Source organism: Falco cherrug, chromosome 7, assembly GCF_023634085.1.
Source record: "Falco cherrug isolate bFalChe1 chromosome 7, bFalChe1.pri, whole genome shotgun sequence".
In the NCBI taxonomy this organism is placed as follows: Eukaryota; Metazoa; Chordata; class Aves; order Falconiformes; family Falconidae; genus Falco; species Falco cherrug.
In genome coordinates this window covers 64138315-64159381 of record NC_073703.1, presented here as the reverse complement: position 1 = coordinate 64159381, position 21067 = coordinate 64138315, and the positions used below count along the sequence as shown (strand labels likewise).

At 48.0% G+C, this 21067-nt stretch overlaps 1 protein-coding gene and 1 long non-coding RNA gene across 2 annotated transcripts; both read left to right on the top strand.

The window, feature by feature from the left end:
• Positions 1 to 636: 636 nt before the first annotated feature.
• TMED10 (transmembrane p24 trafficking protein 10) lies at positions 637 to 16657 on the top strand. Its single transcript, XM_055716269.1, has 5 exons — positions 637 to 918; positions 4991 to 5111; positions 9582 to 9655; positions 13805 to 13931; positions 14389 to 16657. The coding sequence occupies exons 1-5, from the start codon at positions 694 to 696 to the stop codon at positions 14508 to 14510; spliced, it is 669 nt and encodes a 222-aa protein (XP_055572244.1). The 5' UTR covers positions 637 to 693; the 3' UTR covers positions 14511 to 16657.
• A 1457-nt stretch (positions 16658 to 18114) lies between these two features.
• LOC129736521 (uncharacterized) lies at positions 18115 to 20563 on the top strand. Its single transcript, XR_008733255.1, has 2 exons — positions 18115 to 18315; positions 20382 to 20563. It is a non-coding gene; the product is annotated as an uncharacterized LOC129736521 (long non-coding RNA).
• Positions 20564 to 21067: the final 504 nt, after the last annotated feature.

The window sequence follows — 21067 nt, the reverse complement described above, 5'->3', positions numbered from 1 at the left end:
GGGTAAAATAGACCAAGAGGGGAAAAAGGTAGATCTGAGCATATGCTGGAAAGGGAGGGAAAACATCGCATCCTCGGAGTCTCTCTAAAAAATCATCATAATTTTCTTTGCTGGCTAAACCACTCGCACAGCTCTGCTGCTGTCGTATGGTATCTGTAGGGTGCTGATGCGAGGAGGCGAGATGTCAGATAAAACGGAATTTTGTTGGCTGGAGAAGCTGAGAGGGAAATTACTCCGAAATTAAGATGACCCATAAATTAAACAGCGCGTGCACCTCCCAGGGGAGGACCTCAGCTGCCTGGAGGTCTCTGGGCAATCCAGGCTGCCTGTCCGCTCCCAGCCCGCTCCTCCGCCCCGCAGCACGCTTGGATTTGTCATAATTTTTCAATTCTTTAACGAAAGAAACGATCGCCACTCATTATCTTCCGTTATTAATGAATTATTTTCATTCACAACTGATGTAACAACAGAACACCCGCTCGAAGGGCCGGGCTCCAGCGCCTGAGCCCAGGGCAGCCTCCCCCGGGGGACACCGAGCAGCCCACCCCGCGGGCCCTGGGCGCCCCCGCCCCGCCAGCCCCAAGGCCCCGCCCCGCAGCCCCGCCCCGGCCCCGCCCCCCGTGACGCGGGCGGCGGCGCGGGTCACGTGTGGCGGAGGCGGAGGCCGGGCCTGCCGCACTCGGAGCCGCCGCCATGCCGCTGCCGCTGCCCGGCCGCCCCCGCCTCGGGCAGGCCCCGCTCCTGGCGCTGCTGCTGCTGCTGGCGCTGGTGGGCCCGGCGCGGCCCATCTCCTTCCAGCTGCCGGGCAAGGCGCGGAAGTGCCTGCGGGAGGAGATCCACCGCGACACGCTGGTCACGGGCGAGTACGAGATCGGCGCCCCGCCGGGCTCCTCCACCGGCCCCTCCGCCAACCTCAAGGTGCGGCCGCGGCGACGCGGGCCGGGGCGGGGGCAGCGGGGGCCGGCCGGGGCGGGCGGCGTGGCCCCGCCTCCCCGGCGTGCGGGGGCAGGGCGGGGGGTGGTGGTGACGTTTTCCACGCGTGACAGCGACCCACGCGCGGGGCTTGCGGCGGCCCGGCCTCTCGCCCGTGGCGCGGGGGGGGCCGGGGCAGCGCTCGCCCGACCACGGGCTCCGCCGGCTGGAGCCACGTACACGGGTTTGCCCCCAGAGCCGCGCTGCAGCGGCCGACCCCGGCCGCCCCGGAACCTGCGTGCCCGGGGCCCTGCGCGGCGGCCGGGCGAGGCCGCCCAGAGGCCACCGGCACCGCACGGGGGAAGCGGTCGGTGACGTGGCTTTCCCAGGGCCCCGTCCCGCGGCCGGCCTGGCACGGCGGGCAGGAGCAGCAGGCTGCGGGGACGGGGCCAGCCGGTGCTCCGCCACCGGGGCTCGGTACGCGACGCGGCCGTGCAGGAGGGCACGCTTGCTGCCTGGCGGCACGCGTGGGATTTAAGGGGGCAGGTGGTTGCCACAGCGAGGAAAATAATCCTAAAGCGTCTTCGCGGAGTACAGGGGAAGGGTCGGCACAATATATGCCGCTAACCGATGTGACAAGCAGCTATTAAAACTAGAACAACTTTGCGTTAATCCTGTCCGCGGTCCGCCTTCCCTGGGCTTTCTTCATTTCCCACCTCACTCACTAAGGTCCGTGGCTACGTCATCAGTTGGTAACAGCTTTCTGTCTGGTTTTTATTTCTGTCTGGGTGCCCAAAGGCTTGGAAAAGTGTGCAGACAGGGAGCGAACGGTCTGCTCGGGAGTCTCTGAGCTCAGTGTTACTGAGTGAGTATTTGAGGTCTGCTGAAATCAGGTTGCCCTTCCAGCGTCGGCCTACAAACGCCTGACGGCCTCGCATTACTGGCAGTCGTCCTTGGTTATGGCTAGAGAAGGCCATTTCTGGAGTCTTGCTTTTTTAAAAATCTTGTTCTCCTGCTCTTACATCATTTGTAAGAGGATACTTGTCTGTTTATAGGTGGAGGCCTGCAGCTTTAATGCCTTAAAATGTTGCTGTAGTACTTGCCTGGTAAGGAGCATGTGTTTCAGACTGCCACGTTCCCATCTGTCTCTTAACACTTGGTGGTCAGGCCTCCTGGTTCTCTGGTTGGCTGCTCTTAGGTCAACTGACCCCACACCGTCTCTTCCAAAATTCACGGTGATGACAGAGGACTTGTCTAGGGAGGCGGTGAAACGATGAATCCCATGCTTGGGTCTTAGTCTGGCTTTGCTGCTGAAGCTAGTATCCAGGCAGGACTGCTCATGGAAGTTGTTTTTTGGGTTTTGGCGGGTTTTTTCTTCTTTTTATTTTTTTGCAGTTACAATAAAAGTCCTTACTAGTTCAAAAAGCTACAAAGGAGAAATAATAATTCATGCAGTTCTTGCTTTCCTTCTTGTTAATATATGCTGTGGCCTCCCAACATGCTGGGCCTATTGTTGGTGCGCTAACCCCTCTGCTAGGTGTGTCTTTGGGTCGATGGGGGAAAGGTTAGTTCAGACATCATGTCTGCAGGTGGGCTCTCTGTCTGCACTGGATGGTCTGCTTCGGTCCCCTGGATCGGGCCACCACATGGAAGAGGTTGGTAGTTAATTCTGGTGGGGCTCAGTTGAGTTCCTGCTGGTGAGCTGAGCTTTGTGTGTGCGATACCCCAGCACTAACAGTGGCACCCTCTGTTTGGGAGGAATCCGTGGGCTCTGCCAGCTGGCTGCTGAGGGGCAGCGTTGGTGTGGCTGAGGTCTCCTTTGGGCCTGGCCATGTGCTTCTGCCCCATTGTCAAGGCTGGCAGTTTGGGGAACCGTTGGGCTGTTTGTCAAGGGTGAACAATGCCCTGTCTGTAGGGGATTGCGTTACCGTAAATAACGTTAGAATAGAATGAAAAATCCCTTTCAGGTCAACTCCCCCACACTCATTCTGGCTGGGCTATTAGCAGCTTCCCCCACCCCCGCGTCCCAGCTGAATGGGCAGTGCATTTGGCTGATTTGGGCGATGCTATTCAGTTTTGATGAAAGCAGATAGCAGAGCTTACACTGTCCAGAATTCTGTTTGTGAGCAGGCTATTGCTAGAGCTGCAAAGGGCAAAAATGGATCAAACTGCATAATATTTGCTAGCTAAAGATTAGCTCTGGTGGCTGCAAAGCCCTAAGGGAACAGTGCTTAAAATAATAGGGACGTTTGAGAGCTTTACTGTGTTCTTGTGCCTTGGGATGGAGAACCCAGTGTGCAGATTATGCGGCACCACGTTGATCAAGCATCTTGGTTAATCAGGACCGCTCCGTAACATGCACCATATGGTGACCAAAACACATGCTTTTACGTTGTGTCTGCGTGGTCCAATGTGGACAGTCATGTCCTCCAGTAGGGCTCACTCACTTGAGCCGAGTGCTCAAGTGTTCAATAGCCTGGTGACTTCCAGACAGGAGGTGGCTTGTGTCTGGTGGCTTGTGGCCGGAGGCTGGCATCACAGCTGCCCGTGCCTGACTACGCAGGTGTGCTTTCATCTGCTCGCCGCTTGACTACAGGTAGAGCTCTGAGCAGGCAGCGCGGGAGGAGAACCATGCTCCTCGCTGTTCTCCAACACTGACAAATGCCATATGGTTCAGGGCAGCTACAGCAAATCCCGTAACAGGCAATTACAGGATAAGCTGTATCTAGAGGAAGCTTGTTCCTGAAGTCTTGCCTGCTATGGTTTATGCCTGAGGCATGAGGATTTATATGCTTTATTTTTCCTGCCTAATGCAGCAGCTCTCGTTATCCATGTGAAGGTCCGCATCTATTCCAAGTCCAGCAGGCTGCTGGCATCAGTGGTATCCCGTGGCAGGGAGTTAATAAGCTTGTTCTAAAAGAATAAAGAGTGTTTCCTTATAAAAAATTTGGGTACATAGCCCTTTTGTATGGCCTTTGTACAAGTAAAAAAAGGCTGTTTTGCTGTTGAAAGGTGGCGTAAAGGAGAATGTCTGACTTGCCTTTTCCATACCACAAATTATTTTGTGTACTTCTGTCTTATGTACCTTTAAAATTATTCCCAAGCTTTTTAGTCTCTTCACCTCTAAGACTTTCAAAAGCCCTTCCTAACTTTAGCACCCATGCTTTTTCAGACCTGCTGAAGGATAGAGTTGAGGGAAACTGGGAAACATTCCAGTGGAACACACGCAGTTGATACTCATGCAGTATTGTGACACCTTCAGGGTTTTTTTTTACCTCTCTCCACGGTCAGAGTATTTAAACTGGACCGAGCCTTTAATTGAGCACAATGATTTTCAAGTCTGCGTCATGAAATGTGTGTCTTTGGGTTTTCTGTTTTTGTTTTTACTCTTTGTTGAAGCATTTTTGTAGACCTTCTACAGTTTTTGCCTATTCTTAGTTAATTTCATAGACTTAGTGCAAAGCAGTCATTATTCTGTCTGTGTAGTCTGAATTGTCCTGGAGTGGCTGCTTTTATGGATCTTGGCACCCAAACCTTGTATAACTCGGGGCCACACTGGTGGTTCATTTTGAGAGGAATGGATGTGCCCTTCTCCATTTCATCTTCTGGGGAATGATTTTTTATTTTATTTTTATTTTTTTTGTCCCGTAAGGCTTCTCCATATCTCTGTTGCTATGGGAATTTATGAATTGTGTGTGCAAAATGAAGGCAGTGAATAACGGTTTGGTTCAGCTAGAGTTCCTAAATGTATTCTGTATTTGGAGGTTATAGGAGGAAGAGGAATTAGTGTGGTTTTCGGTTTTGGGGTTTTTTTGGTTGGTTGATTGCTTTTTTCCTTTTTTTTTTTTTTTTGTTTTTTTGTTTAAGAGTAATTTACCTTAGAGGCACTCTTGATTTTTGCAGCTCCTGGAACAGGGATGAGGAGGGGAGGAATTCATACAGTTGCAAGGAAGGAGGGAAACTGCTGAAAGGAGAAAGTAGCAGATCTAGGGGGGAGGCTAGGAGAACCCTTCCTGTATGGCAGTGTGAGCCCGTGGTGGTGAAGCACCATGTTTCTTACCCTTGTTGTCTCTTACAGATAACTGACTCTGCTGGGCACATCCTGTATGCCAAGGAGGATGCCACTAAAGGCAAGTTTGCCTTCACCACTGAAGACTATGATATGTTTGAGGCCTGCTTTGAGAGCAAGCTTCCCGTAGGTAAGTGCAGTGAAAGGTCTGTTGGCTGCTTCTATCTAGTTTCTGATCAAGCTCGCATAGATGTGCGGTTTAGGGGTAGTGATACTGAGTGTGGCCCACAAAATGCTGTTTGACTCTTAAAGCTGATTTTCAGGAGGCTGTAGGCTCACTGCAGAATATCTCTGTCGATGTTGCATTTGAAGTAAAGTAAAATTCTCTGGCTGTCATGTAGAGCGCTTGGGTTTCATCTGAAAGGGGAATTGCGTGTTCCTCCCACGGAGGTCACCACAGTTGCAGTGAGTGGCAGTACTGGGGATCAAACCACTTCTCTTTTGCCCATTTCATGCTTCTCCCCATCTTGCAGTCGAGCCAGGACAGAGCAGGATGCCATCGTCTTCAGGACCCTGTCTTTCTCCCCAGCTGACCATCTCTCCCCATTTGGTGGAACGTGATCTCTCCACAATGCATACTTGGCAGCAATTCTGTGTTAGGTTAGCAACTGTTTTCTGGGGTTGGGGGGAGTGTGTGTATAGAGAACGTGGCCTTTGTTTGCACCCGCAACTGCTCTCTTAAGCGGTCAATAAAGGGAAGGGGAAATGAGCAGAACGTCAGCCTTGCATTTGTGCTGCAGGGATGGTTGCCTGACGATCTCAGCGCTCGTTTCCTGTGAGTGTGACGCATGTGCTGCTTTGAGTGGCTGGGCTCAACTTAAGGAAAAATGTGCTGAAAACAGTGAACACGTGGGCTCCAGTCTCATCTGCGGTGGTGTGAGTGCATGTAAGTTTGTAGGTGCTCACATATTTTCACAGTTGCTTTCGGAGTTCTGCTCCCTGGAGCCAGTTCTTCTTAGGTCTTACCCTATAAGATCTCAGAGCATTTCACGGAGCAGTCACTAGCAGCATTCCTCATACCTGTTGAAAGGCAGCCTCTCTTTTGGTGTTCTGTTCCACGTATAAAATGCAAATAGTTTGCAAGTTGAAGAGAACTTTCCAGAAAGAGAAGGCTGTCATTTTTGTTGGGATTGGGAGGGATCTGGCGTGTAACACCTCTTCTATAGTGTTTTATAGATAAGGCAGTGACCCCAAATGTTCATGATTTTGCTTTTACTTCACTCCAGAAGTAGGGCTTCCAAATGCTCCTTAACACATCGAGACATGCAGGCACTAATGACTCATCTAGGAGTCACTCGTGCTATTTACTGTCCGACACCTGGGTATTTGGGAAGTCTCCAGACAGTCCTGCTGAACCTTTCATAGCTTCCCTGCGATCACACACTGAAGTGGGAAAGGCTTCTTTCTTTAGTTTGTCTAGACTCTTATTTCAGGGCTTATGACCAGGGGTTTCTTGCCTAGGCTGGGCCCCTTATAGCTCCTTGGGTTGTAGCAAATATTTGTTCTCTGGCTCCCTTGTATTGTTGCAAGTTTGTTTGAAAGCTTTCAGTACTGATGAGGATAAAACATTTCTAAATGCAGCTTCTGCCTGATGACCAGTGGGGCGTTGAGGTGCCAAAATCTAGAGCTGTTCAATTGAGCAGCTGGATCCTCTTCTGCAGGCTTTCTCTTTAGGGGCCTCCAAGCTGGCAGTTTCTTTTTGGACCCAGGTACCCCAGTACTGCCTTGCTAAAGAGAGATGCTGCATGGTGAGTATCTTCAGATTTCCCATGCCTGTGCTGGAAATCAAGGCAGTATTAAAGTAAGGGAGGCAGTGCTGTGAGGCTTGATCATCTGCAGGACTTGGTTAAGGTACTGTGGGAGAAGTAACCACGTCACAGGGAAGCGCATGGTTTCCTCTGTAAGGTCAGCATGGGAATGGGGGAACTGACCAAGTGCTGTTTTATCCCCATGTTTCTCTTTAAAGGTTTTGGGTTTTTCCCCCCACAGTCTCAAGTAAGTGGTCAGGACTTGTGCGGCAGCCAAGGAGGATGTTGGTGGAGGACTGGAAGAGAAAAACTGTTGGCAGAGGAAGCCCAGAGCCGTTGGGACCCGAGGGATCTAAGCAACTGGGATTTCTCAATCCCTAACCACAGAAATGAGGAAGAGGAAGTGAGGAGGAGGTCCTGTTTAGAAGGTCCACCTTATCAGAGTGGAGGAGTTCTTAGGGTGCTTTTTGGAGCTTTGGGGGTTTGCATGACAGGCTTTTTCCCTCCTCTTCCACCGTGGAAGAATCCTGTCTTCCTGAGCAGTACTCTGTTCCCAGACATGCTTACTCTCCCACTGTATGCTAATCTCCGAGACAGACAGCCTGGCCTTGCTACGTGCTCCCCTGTAGGGCCTGCGTGCTAAGCTCTATCTCTTTGCTCCTTCTATAATCTGTCTCTTTGCAAATTTTCTTAAGAGTGTTATGGCTTATTTTTTTTCTGGAATTTCTGTGGGAAAATTTTCTGACGTCCAGTTCAACCATCGTGGTTTTCCACTGACTTTGCAAATTAGGAGCTCCCCTAATCTCCCTGGAAACAGTTCTGTGCTCATGTGAGATGATCTCTTGAAGACCTCCTGTGGGAAGTAGGTATCAGTTTAGTTCAGGATCTCTGGGATTTAACTGTTTTTCTCTTTGCTGCTGATTCAGGCTGCTCTGGTGAGCAGGAGGAGCAGGGAGTTACTGAGGATCTGATGGGCATGAAGGGAGCTGCTTAGTGCCCTGGGCTCAGTAAACTCATAGAAGAGCAGCTTGACTTTTTCCAGGCCAGTCCCTGACAACATTAACCTCTTTCGGAATGTCTGCTTTCCATCCCTTTGCACCCAGCAGCTCTTCTGGTTTCTTACTGCCTCTTGGCAGCTCTCTGTTCCAGCCTGACAAATTAATCCTTCCAGTTCTGTTCTCCTGTTCACTAGCCTTTTCATCTTTCTCATCTCTTCCTGGAAGCTCCAGCTCTCCATCCAAGTTGCTGTAATTTAAACAACTTTAAAAAAAACCTCTTGCTGAACTGTGTGCTTTGAATTTTCTTCTCCAGCTACTGTTGGCTGCCCTACCTGCCAGTCTCCAGGCGTGCTGGTATATGTATGGCACAAGCGGTCAAAACTTGTGGTTGGAGACAGGAGCACTGGGTGGTTGTCTACAGCCTGTCTGTTAAAGAACAGCGTAGGGATTTTAATTTGTTCTTACAGTAACCGGTCTTTCATAAGAAAATAAAAAATGCCATCCTAATCCCGATTTATCTGTTGGGCTCTTACATAACTGGGTTTGAATTTTGAGCTCCTGAAAGTTAAGGAACAGTTTGTAGTTGATAGGGACCACCTTGTCAGTAGGTTATTCTGTGTTCTGCTAGTGGTACAGGTGATTCTGGTCTGGTGTTGAGGAGCTGTTCAGTGGGTAGAGAGAAAATTGGGGATGTTGTATTGAAGACCGGGAGTATCTTCCTAGCTATGACTGGAGTGACCCAGTGTAACCTGTACATTTAATTTGTTTGTGGACTGAGGGAATGTCCATCTGGCAAACTCCTAAAGTAGAGTGTGAGTATTGGACGTGATCCTGGATAAAGACTCTGAAATTCATAGTATAAGTGAATTCGGACTTGGTGTTTTGCTGGCAGCCAGCTGAGGACAACTGTATGGCCAAAGTGCTGGGATTTGGGAATGCGTTATGTACAGACATTTCCTTGGTGGGTGGTATAGTGGGATATGATACTTGGGTCAGATGATGTGCTGCATTCTTTGGGGTATGTTGTATGCCTATCCTATATATATATAGATATATAAAAATAAAATTTTCTTATGAATGTTCTCAGATATGACAGTCAGAAGAACCTATTGGCCATAGGTGTCTCTAGCTTGGGGGCTACAGCCTTAAAAGATACCTGCTGTGCTGTTGACTACAGCCTTATTCTACGCGCTGTTTGTGCAACTTCAGCTGGCAGTTCTCTGAAGTGGTGTTTTCTCAGCTTCAGAAGCCTCTGCCATCTCAGGGTTTGCGTTAGCAGTGTGGATCTCAGCCATCTGAGCTGTTCTTTCCCTGAAAAGATATGCTGGTAAAGGGATTGCCTTCGTTTCTACAAACACTGCAGCATGCAAGGGTCAGTAGTCCCCATATGCCATATTCCTCAATTGGTGCAGTTTACCTTCTGCTCCTTTGGATGGAAAATCATTTACAACCCCAGTAACCTTGACAAGTTGCCGGTGCGCTTCCTGCTAGGAGGACCGTGGGCTTCCCAGTTGAATATCTGTCCCTCTAGTGACTTGTTTTTCACCAGGCTGTCTCATAGCAGCTGGTATTCATCTTCTAATCCTCTGCAGTTTTTACAGTGATTTGCATCCTACACACATTTAGTGCTTTTAGTTACAGCTTGTTCTCATTATCTTTGGGAGGCTCTCCTACAGTCAGGATTTATTGTGAAGTCTCTGTATTTTTAGGCTGGACTGTGCTGCCTCCGCAGTTAGCTGCAGACATGGAGGGAGGGGAGGGATATTGTGAGCTCTTCCTCTGTGGTGGGGAGAGCTGGTGATTTCCTGGCAGGCTGAATGTTTCACACAATGAATCCTTTCATTATGCTTCCAGGAACAGGGAGGATGCCGGACCAGCTCGTGATTCTGGACATGAAGCATGGAGTTGAAGCAAAGAACTACGAGGAGGTATGTCCCCTGGCTGCCTGCACTGCAGGCTCCCCTTTCCCAGCACTCACGTGATGCCATTTGTAGATCTGGGGCTCATGATGGGAAGTTGTTTTCCCAGTGGTGATGAAAGCCTGTCTGCAACCTACAATTCCAGTGAAGCTTTGTGTGTTAGGAGAGAGGAAAAAAAAAAAGACAAACATCAACTGAAATTAATTCTCTACTCTGGGAACTGGAGCCTAATGTGTGAATTTCTTTGCTAGGACAGCATGACCCAGCTTCTGGGCATAGGCATCAGAAGCAACAAGATACGGAGATGTGAAGTTTCCCAAGCCCCAGCAGCGGAGGGCATTTTAGGTTAATATCAGATCCTCCTAAAGGTCAAGTTGTGATGTTACTGTTCTTACCTTCCCGACTGTGAGACGTCCCAGCTCAACAGCCCTGAAATGGCGCCTGTGCGTTTCGAAGAACTGGCAGTGTATCAACATAAAGGTGTTTGGCAGACTAACAGCTGGTGTGAAATGGGTGTTTGGTTTGAAGGCGTGACATTGCAAATAGGCATAAAGCCTAAATGTTTCCATCTTAAGAGGACATAGTTTTCTTAGACCCAAGAGCCAGCTTTGTGGAATAGCAGCTGCTTTGTGGCTGGAACAGTCCTGGCTGGTTTGGATGCTGAATTTTGATGGTTGCTACTATGTTTTTGGCTTACTAGAATTCAGGGTCAGTGAGCCCCCAGCACAGAGCCTGTGCCTGAGAAAATGAGAGTTGTTGGCAGAGAAAGATTCCTGCAAGTGATTGTGTGTCTGCTGTGCACAAAAGCATGGAACATGCCTTAGGGAGGACAGTGGGTAGCAGAGGATGCTGTTTATGGTGCCAGTTAGAAAAAGAAAAATTTCTGAGATGGTAATGCTGGAGTTTTTGTATCTTTTTGAGCTTTGGGCTAGCTGGTCCTGCATGGCTGAAGTCAGTCTAGAGCACATCCTACGTGGGGAGTAAAAAAGCACTTGGGGTCAGGGAAGAGCAGAGCAATCGTTGCACCAGCTGTCTGGCAACCCGCTACTAAAGGATTACAAGATGTTGAAATCTTATGGGATGACCCCATAGAGCATAAGTGGGAGAATTATGGTGACTGCATTTACAGAATCTCTTTAAATACAACCCCACAGCATATTCTGAGTTATATTACTGTAGCACCACCTAGAAGTGTTGTGCCTGTGCAGAAAGGTTCTCCTATGACTGTATATCTACATGCTCACTGTTTGTACTGATAAAATTGTCTTGGAATAAAACTAAATATCCATTATGCATGTCAGCTTAGTTAGATCAATGGAAAAGGTCCACAGACAAATGTGAGAAAAGAAGAATTTAGATTTGCAGTCCCACCTGATACCAAATGGAGATCTTGGCAGCACTGGCAAGCGTCCTTGACTTGTGAAGATCTCTCAGAGGGGCAGACTGTGTTGAGCCTTGTTGAGCAGCATGTCTGCAAAGGACTCAGACTGGTTTAATGTTTGCACAGCTGCTACAGATGTTTAGCCACACTGCTTTGCAGTCTGTTTTCTTTTTTTTTTTATTCCCTCTCCCCAGGTTGCTGTAGTATTTGTGGGTTTTGACTTGACTGGTTGCTGTAAGGCCTCAGAGGGCAGGCCTGTTGCTCAGGTTTCCTGGAATTGATGCCTTTTTGAGCCTTTTGCTTGTGATGTTCGTGTGCTGTAAGGTGCCAATGACCTGTCTTCTGTCCCGAGTTGTTCTTGTTGAATTGCTGCAAGGAGACTTGATGGGGGGAGTTGAACGAGGGTCACTGATACCCTGCTTGTGCATGGATACATGCAGTTAGAAGAGGGGTAACATCCAAGTCTGGCTTTATAAGCTTTCATAGATCTGGACATTCTTGGAGCAAAGCACCTTGGAGAGTGAGCTGGGTTAGAAAAGCTAACTGCATGGCAATGTTATACCTTAGTTCTCTGGGGTAGGGAGGAATAACTTTCTGTATTTGATAAGTAGAAATGAAGGTAGGGAAGAGTGAAAAGACTTTTCAGAGGGCACCAAGAAGGCTTGGTGATCTGGGTTCCTTTCCAGATCAGCTGTTCCTTGTCAATTCTTGGCTACAGTGTGTCTCTTCCTATGCTAGGAAGAGAGTTAGGCTTTGACAGATTTTTGAGTGGCCCCTGAGGAGTTAGTGGAGTTGTCATGTCAGTTCTGGTGGTTCAGATGTTCATTCTAGGATGATGGTGTTCCATCATCACAAGTGCTTGGTGGGCTTTTTACAAAAATCCCTTGGAGCAGCTGTGCATATTGGCTTCTCTAGGGACGAAAGAGGTTCCAGGATGTGCATTTCAGAGTGCACGCAGCACTACAAGTAGCTATCAGATGATCCTAGCTACACCTATTAAGAGCAGCTGAAGGGATGCAGGATGCAGCAGACAAGCCTTGTTTTTCCCCAGTGGAACCTTTATAGCCTTCTGTGAATGAGGAAAGGTGCCCTCCAGGAACATCGTGGAGCTGGTCAGTGTGGGGCTCTCTTGTCAGTAGAGCTGCCTGAGTCTTTGTGTGTGTTACAGACCTGCTGCTCTAGCTTCCTCAGCAGTCTGGGCCATAGGCATGCTTAAACGGGTGCGAGTTTTTCAGCAAAGCCCTGCTGGCAGGTATGTGTCCAGGCCACTAGAAAGCAGCAGGGGTTTAACCTCCCCTTTCCTATCTCTCCTCACAAACGTTCACCAAATTGACACTGCCGTGCAGGCAAAGCTGTAATATACAGCTCACCTCAGCATAAAAAGCCTCAGATGACTGCTTGATGGCTTGCTACTTGCCAGGATATGTGTGTCATGTGAAGACCCTTCAGTGAAACAGCTGATCAGCTAGCACTGGCCTGGTCCCGAGCATCTCCTCAGGTGGGCTCTGACACCCAGGCAGCTGCCTCTGGAAGTGGTGTTTTGGTGATGCTTGCACCCTGGGCACCCTGTTGCCTGCCTGTCAGCACAGACCACTGAGAGATGCTGTCCTGTGGCTTATGTCTGAGTAATTCTGTGTGGCTGTGAGACCGTTGGTGAGCTGCAGGTGTCCATGTGCTTTCTGTAGTTTCCTGTAGCACATCTTTCTTCTGCTGCATTACTTGGGGACAATGGCATCTAGCCTTCATGGCAGGTGCCTGTCGCTTCTTGGCAATAGCAGCAAATTCTATGCAAGGACCAGAGTTACTCAAACTCCATGCTGTAGCAGTGGCAGGAGTTGCAGCTAGCTTCCTTTGAGCAATGTCCTTGTGTCACAGATTTTACATAATGTGTAGTCAGGTTACAGCCAGGACGGGTGAAGGCACACATGTTTTCACATCCAACTTTAAATAGCTGCTGTTGTGGACCATGCTTTCTAACTGTATTTCCTGTGGACTTTTCTTTTTTGGATAAAACCCTGTGACTTGTAGGACTGTGGGTTGCCTGTGCTGCGCAAAAATGATGTCCTCTAAAACCAGCTTTTATGAGGGAAGTGTATTTTTCTTTTTCCTTCTTCAACTGGCTCGGTGGCAGCCTGTCCCATACGTATTCCAGCAGCGCCACCTGGTGGCTTGAGGCAGATGGAGCACTTCGTAGCGGCGTGGTCCCTACCTAGAGCCTATGCAGCCCTTGAGGTTGTCAGTCGTAAGTGATGAAAAAAGCCCTGAGCTCTCGTGGGTGTAATCAAACCATTGCGCTTTTATTACTACTGGGAATCAGGCTGCTTTCTGGGGCGTGTGGCAACGGTGAGTCTCGGTGCTAATATCCTGTGTGCCTATAGAACAGTATCGTATGCGTATGTAAGTTAGTCACCTATATCTCACTCTGATTTCTATTCACTGGAGGTTTAGTCATGTGGCAGGCTCTTCTACCCACTCCTCAGAAGTCAACTGTAAATAAGCTAACGTTAGGCTGAATAAGGAAGAAATGTGCTTGTAGGCATGCTGTGCTCCTCCGTTGTGTAGGAGGGGTAGTAGGAAAGTGTGTTTCAGAGAACAGGTGGGAGAAGTGATAGTGTTTTATGCAGTGGTAATTTCTGGCTTGTAGAGGTGCTTCCCTGGGGGAAGGATGTCCCAGATTTGTAGTGTGTGAGGAGGAGTGGTTCAAACTGGCAGTAAAAACCCATGTGGGGGAGCTTTTGGTTTTGGCTTAGTGATTGCCTGACTCTTCTGTTTTCTAGATTGCTAAAGTGGAGAAGTTGAAGCCTCTGGAAGTAGAACTGAGGCGCCTGGAAGATCTTTCAGAGTCCATTGTTAATGACTTTGCTTATATGAAGAAACGAGAAGAAGAGATGAGGGACACGAATGGTAAGAGACTGTGTGCTCCTTCAGAGGGATGGAGCTCTAAGACCCCTTACTTACTTCTGCGGGGTGTTACTAGCACAGCATTTGGAGAGCAAGCCCTTGTAGCGGTCTCTGTCCCTTCTGTTCCTAGTAAGGGAAACCTGCTGATACTTCTCTCCTTCTGAAGCAATCACTGAGTCTTGTGTGTCCCACCTCCAGAATTTCTTTCTCCATCCTGAATGTGGGTTACTCTGTACCATTTAATGTTGCCCACTGACCACAGTTTCACCTTGTTCTCTCTCATTATCCTTCTTGTTCCCTCTGTGTTTACTGAGTACTGCTGGTGCTTGGGTGCCCTTGCCTTCGTGCTGTATGATATCTTGCCTTCGAAGGGTGGGGAGAGGAAATCCTGGGAACTTTGCTCTCTTGAGGCACATCCTGTGATGCAGGCTCCTGTGCAATGGTATATTGTCTGTTTCAGAGTCAACAAACACCCGGGTTCTGTACTTCAGCATTTTCTCCATGTGCTGTCTCATCGGACTGGCCACCTGGCAGGTTTTCTACCTGCGTCGCTTCTTCAAGGCCAAGAAACTGATTGAGTAAAGGAGCAAGTCCTCCTCCCCCTCCTCTCAGACCCAGCTGGACACCGCTGGGACCCAGCTGTGGCCCCCTGGAGCCATCTCACAGATGATACCCACTGACTGGAGCTTTTCTGCAGGAACTTGGACCCTAAAGGGGGAGGGGAACCTAAACGTTGGAGGCAACGGGGGACTTGTGAAATCCTGTTGGATGTTGAGGGTGGGGGAGGTTTTGATGGGTTTGGGTATTCTTGGGGCAGTGATTAAATAAAAAAAAAAGATGTTTCCACGACAGCTGCAGCAAGTTTTTTGCGCTGTCTGTTCTCCTTTTATAATCTTGGCTTGATGATGTCTCCCATCTGTCTGTGACTGTAGTGTTACTCTGAGCCACTTGACCCTGCTGAGCTCTTTAGGTGCCATGCAGTGGGCACCAGGGCAGAGCGGGACATTCCCTGTTCTGACCAGCCGGGATCTAAGCCCTGTGCAAATGGAGGTGAGTACAAAGCGATAGGATTCATCATTCCAGCAGGGCCTGAGGATAGAGGGAGGTCCAAGGTTTGGTCCCTGTCGTGGACCTCTGTGTTTCTCCCTGTGGGAGCTGGTGTCTGTGCTGACGGGTCAGGGCACTCGAGCATACGGTGGTTCAGCCTGGAGGAAGGGGAGCCTTGGAAGTAGGGCTTGGGAGCGTGTTTGAGCTTGGAAAGGAGAAGCCTGCTTTTGCTCAGATAAGCTGTCCAGCCTTGGTCCTGCCCTTGCTCCACATGTTTGTCTTGGGTTTGCCTCTCTTGTTCTGAAATGGTGCAGCAGCTTTCCTGAAAGCCTTGGTCAGGGACGGCCTTTTGTGTAGCAGACGGGAGGCCTCCATCAGATACAGTCACAGAGCAAATAGGAGCAGGTTGTGCTGCAAAACTTGGGCTTACATTGAGCAGGAGACTTTTCTTATCTAACAGTGTAGTGTTTATCCAGCAGGCAGCTGGCTGGACCTCGTTTTTGAGACCTCAAAGCCAAGTGGGCTGCTGCTCACATGAAATACGAGGGCCTGTACCCTGTGTTGAGCTCTGAGGGTGCAAGGGTGCCTTGCAGGTTGGCAGAGGAGTTGGAAGAATGTGGATGAACTCAGAAAAGCAGTACAGGGTAGGAATAGGCTAATTCTATGTCTGGGGGAGTCTGAACTGTGCCCTTAATGTAATTGTTATTCTCCTTTGCGGTACTAGAGAGAGCAAGTAGCTTCTTGTCGTTTCTCAGCCATCCAGATGGCATGATGTTAAATAAGCCAGGCTGGGAAAAAACAGGCAGGTTAACTTCCTGGACTTACTTGCTGCAGTTTTTAGGCAGTGATTAAAATTCTTTCACCTTCCCTGCATTCCTTCAGTGCAAATGGTTCAGCAGCACAGCATTCTGGTGTCATGTGCCTAGACACTTCTGGCTAGGGAAGGGGTTGTCATGGCCCTGGGCCTGGCCTACCATTCTGAAAACATGGATTTATGATTTCTGACCTGAATCTGATCTGTTGCTGGGAAGGAAATGGTTGTCCGGGGGGAGGCGATGGGAAAGAGGATGAAAAGACGACCTCTCGTCATCTAAATACATTAGTACTTTCCCTCCCCTTTGCCATTGCGAAGTTACTGGAGTTGTTAGTTCCACCGCTAAGTGCTTAGATTGCTTTTAATTTGTTTCTTTTTTGATAAAGCCATATTAAGAATCCACATCCACTCCTCTGCCCTTGCATCAATTTTATCCTTGTATGTTTTTGAAAGCTGTTATAGTGCAGAACAGCAGTGATGCCACAGGACTGAATTACAGAAGTCATTTGAAGGTAGTTTAAGGTCCTACAGTTTGAAGCCTGTAGATCTGTTAAGGTTCTGCTTTTGTTTTTATATAACTTGAAAAGACAGTACAAGAAAGGGGCTTTTCCAGTCTTGTCTGTTTTGATATCCTCTCCCCGTCCTTATCTGAGTACAAAGATATCTGTATCTTAAAAATGGTGGTGAGGCCTTAAGTTCCCCAGGTGACTGTTACAGTGTCATTGTTCTGGTGTTACGTTTTGATCTTCACTGTACTGGTATGGTTACTGGGGAGCAGGTGCGGGGGACTGGTGTGGATTTACCTGTAATGACTGGTTGGGGGATTTTTGTCAACTTTCTCAAATAAAATTTCTTTGGGGAAAACCAACCCACCACAGTTGTCCGTGTGAGTCTTGTCCTCTTACATGCACATTCCTACCAGCTGCCGTTTCCTACAAGCTGATGTGTCGCAGGAAGCAGCAAGTACACAGACACCCACCATTGCCACCCCCCCTGCAAGCCTTTGGGTTGCTGTAGCAACAGTTAATTTCTAAAGAATTTGAGAATTCTGACCTGGGAAAGGTACTGGCTGCAGAGACTTCCCTGTGAGTGGGACCGGCACAGCAAGCAAGGTGTCTCTTAATGCAAGTTACTCTTGGCCTTTCTTCCTTCCACTTCTTAATTATATCCCATTATGTGGAAGAATTTTGAGGCTGACAGTGAGAAGGCTGGCACTCTCGAGATCCAGTTTTTCCACAGTCAGCTCCCACGTAAAATGTAGTTCATTAAGACAAATGGAATTACTTTCAGTTTTGTGCTTTAGAGGAAATTTTACATTGTTGCAAAGATTAATTGGTCCTGTGTGAGTGGCAGATGCTTCCTGAAGAGAGTGGTCAGGTATTTACTGAACTGCTCTCAGATCTCCGCTGAGCCTGTGAGCCTTTTGTCAATGCAGCAGTCAAGTGAGATATGCTGTGTAACAGGACTGGGGGGCACATAAATGCTATGTAACTAGTAAGTAGTATTGGGGAGAGTTTCAAGAAGGGAAATTCCCAGATCTTTGGATAAGGATTAGCCTCTGCAAGTTCCTTCCCGGATGAATATTTGAGCATGTGGAATTGCACAGCTGTTCTCATGCGGTAGGTTGGCTAGGTTGGTGGTGGGTCTGAGCTGTTCTACAGCACTGCGGATGCAGAGCCTGGTGTCTTCGTTCCATTTTACTTGTGGGAAATGGGCTAAAGTTGAGCTGTTGCAGATACTTGGGTCTGAGCCCATCTTTGCGTGTGACAGATGCGTTGCTGGCAAATCTATAATTGCCCGTAGCAAACTGCATCAGACATTTCCAGCCTCTTCCACCCACTTGTCAATGTGACTAACGATTTAATTATCACGCTACTTGACACAGCGCGTGAGCATTCCTAAGTAACGTATATCTTTGCATATTCCCTTCCCCCCCCAGCCCCCTGCTATGCCAATGTAGGCTGCACCCTGTACAAAGTTCCTGCTGCAGCTGCTGTTCACGTGCATGCATGAGGGGATGAGCATTTTACACACTCTGCTCATTTCTTACAAGCTGCTCAGCTATGTGAGAAATAACCCAAGTGTATGTATGTACACCTGTGTTGTTTCCTAACTAGTAGATTTTTCAACTCAAAACTAGTTTGGCAACTGGTTGGTGAGATCGTTAGGGGATTCCTGCCTGTGCATTTCACGGGGTCCTACTGCAGAGGTTTTGAAAAGTAGCGTTGCCTCTCTTCACCCCTGCCAGTACACGTGATGTATTTGTCTGTCTCTCATACCTTTAGTTGTGTCCCTCTGCTGTACTTGTCTTTCAGATGTCTGATGTGGCCTTGCCCTTAGTGAACAAAGTCTCTGGGAAATGAACTTCCCATACATTGAAGGTGGTTTGTTGGGAAGGAGAGAGCACGAACCTGAAATGGATGAATATTTCACAGGAGAAAAACCAGTTGGGTCTGGTGAAGACTCTGGGAGTTCAGGGTTGGTAGTCTTGTCTCCTGCCCCTTCTCCACCTGAAAAATTTGTCAGGTTTGTGCTTGTTCTTTTATTCCTCTCCCAAACCACCACCGGTGGTGGTGTGGTGGCTCTGGCAGGCCTGCCTTTCTCTGAGTAAGGTGGAAGGAGCAGAGGATTTAGAAAAACTGCCTGTTGGCATTTCTTGGATCATTTTGTAAACCTGAAACGGGTGAGCCCAAGCTTTTGTTGCAGCACTAGAATACTTGCATTTGCTCAGCAGTGTTTGTAGGAAGCCTGTTTTGCTTTGCACTGGAAGTCTGCTGCGCTGACAGGAGCTGGGAGTTGCTCTGTTTCAGTTGTAGCTGAAGCGACTTAAACTTTCTGCAAAATGGCGGTAACAGATGTCTGATTGCTCCTTCTATTGCCAGAGGCCCATGTGGTTTATCACCTTAAACTCGGCTTCAGCGCTTTCAGCTTGCTGACACTGCCTGCCAGGGGACCTGTGGTCTCTAGGTGTCCGTCCCAGCGATCTTTGCTGTGAGGATCATTTGTTTAGCTCATGTTTGGAGAAAACTGCTGTGTCCTGAAGGACCCATCGGACTTCTTGTATTTCAGGTTTTGCAGTAAAATGTACATGTTGAATGTACATGTAAAATGTTGAATAACTTCCTTTGGGGGCACATTACTCAAAAAAGGCAACAACAGAACCATGCTCGCATTGCTCTGTCTCATTTCTGCGGTTTCCTGTCACTTAATTTCCTTTCATAGCTGCTATTTCCGAGGTACTTTTTCCCTGAGCTTTTAAATTGATTGCATTACGTGATCTTTGCATAAGCTGCACCAAGCTATGCTGTTGGCATCATGATGAGATGAATTTGTTTTTTCTTCGTTATATGGGGGATGCTGTTCCTACGGCTGCCACGCAGATGAGGCAAGCAGAGGGAAGGGCCTGCTTGTGTTCTCCAGCTATATCCCATCGCTGCTCTGGTCTTATTTGCTGCAGAGCTTTACCCACTAGGGTTTGCTCACCCATACTAGCTGCTCAGTCTTGTATTTCCCCCTGAATCTGTTTGGATAATCTTCCCCCAGGTATAAGGTATTTGCTATACATATGTAACCGGAATCTGATGGTATTGTCATCTTAATTATAATGAACCATGTAGATGCCTTGTCATTTCTTCCTTCTCAGTGTGACCTGCTGTTTCCTTGTCTTAGTAACATAATCAATGTACTGTCTTGACTCTGAAAACTATGAATCAGATCTTTGAACTAAGGCAGATACCTGCTATAATTTGGTTTAAATGACAGTGTTCCTACCCTTACAAAATTCATCCTTCAGTAGTGATTTTGCAAGAGGCAGAATGGCACATTGCCTCTAGGTGGTGAGATTTCTTCAAATGCTAGAGTAAAAAATTCAGTCTGAGGTTGGGTGCACATTCTTCAGTCATACTCCAATAAACCTGAGCGGGCAGTGGCTGCTACTTCCCTTAGGGGCATCTTGCTGTGAGAATTACTGCCCTGCTTTTTAAAGCATACTAAAGGCAATGCTCTGGGGCGGCTAAACCTGATTGTAGCTACTACTGTGATCATTTTATGGAAGAATTTGTATGATACCATAGATAATAATGGGCAAGAGAACTCTACTTTTCAAATCGGAAGAATGAAGATTGACTTTTTCAATTAGTCTTCTGGCTTTCTACAACTGTTTCAGATTCCTTAATCCCACTTCCATGATATTTTGCCATCTAGTTTTTTTTTTTTAAATTCTTATTATTATTATTTGCCAGGTGACATTTTGCCAGGTACTGCCCTTGTAGTGGAAGGAGTGAATGATCCTTAGCAGAATCTGTCTGAACTTTTTCATGCCTTCCTGCAAGCTCCTTAATTCTAAAACCAACATGCTGTCTTTGCTGCTTGGAAGGACAACGTCTTTGTATGGAACTAGTTACGATGCACACAGCAAATAAACTTTGATGGGTAAGTTACTCACTTTTAAAATAGGTGTGTATAACGACAAACAGCTGTTTAACCCTCGCTGCATTGCAAGGAACCCCACTTGTTTCATGCTCTGAGCAATACAGCATATTCCGGAGGTAGAGGCACAAAAGCTAACCAGGCTTTGTCATACCTCACTTCAGATGCCGAAGCACAAATCCCTGACGTCTCCTGTAAGCACTGGATCACCTGTCCTGAAGAGAACATTCCCTATCATTCAACTCTGGCTTCCCCATCCGTGGTTGTGACTGCTGAACTTTGAAAACACAATATTCAAATGATGATGGCATGCATCATCTGTGAAGAAAATAAATCACTTACCTAAGATTCAGGTTGCTAATACTTCTTTATGATGGAAAAGTTGCTGTAGCTCTGGATCTAAGATATTATTTATGAAGCTTTGAGTTTATTTCATCTTGGCTGGAAAGAAAAAGCCATGGAAGAGCGAGGGGCACAGCAGGGGATGCTGCGATGTTTAATTAACGGTGTGAAACGTGAATCCACCCTCATCTTTTTTGAGCTGGGGACACAGTGGTGGTGTTTATGGGTCTGTTCTCCCTTCCAGCATTTATTTTTCAATAAAGCGCATTATGCATAACACAGGTAAGCAAGAAGGAAAGTCAGTATCCGCGCCATAAGAAACAGCAATGCCTTTTTTTTTTTTGGTACAAATCATTTACTTCCGCTTTTTAGTACCAAAATAACCATTTGAAAGCTTTTTAGGAAAATAACCTTGAACTTCGACTGCTTGGGGAGTAAAATCCTTCCCCTGCGAGCGCTGAGGCACCTGAGGTGGCGGCGGGCGGCCCGCGCGCGTTACATGGCTTCA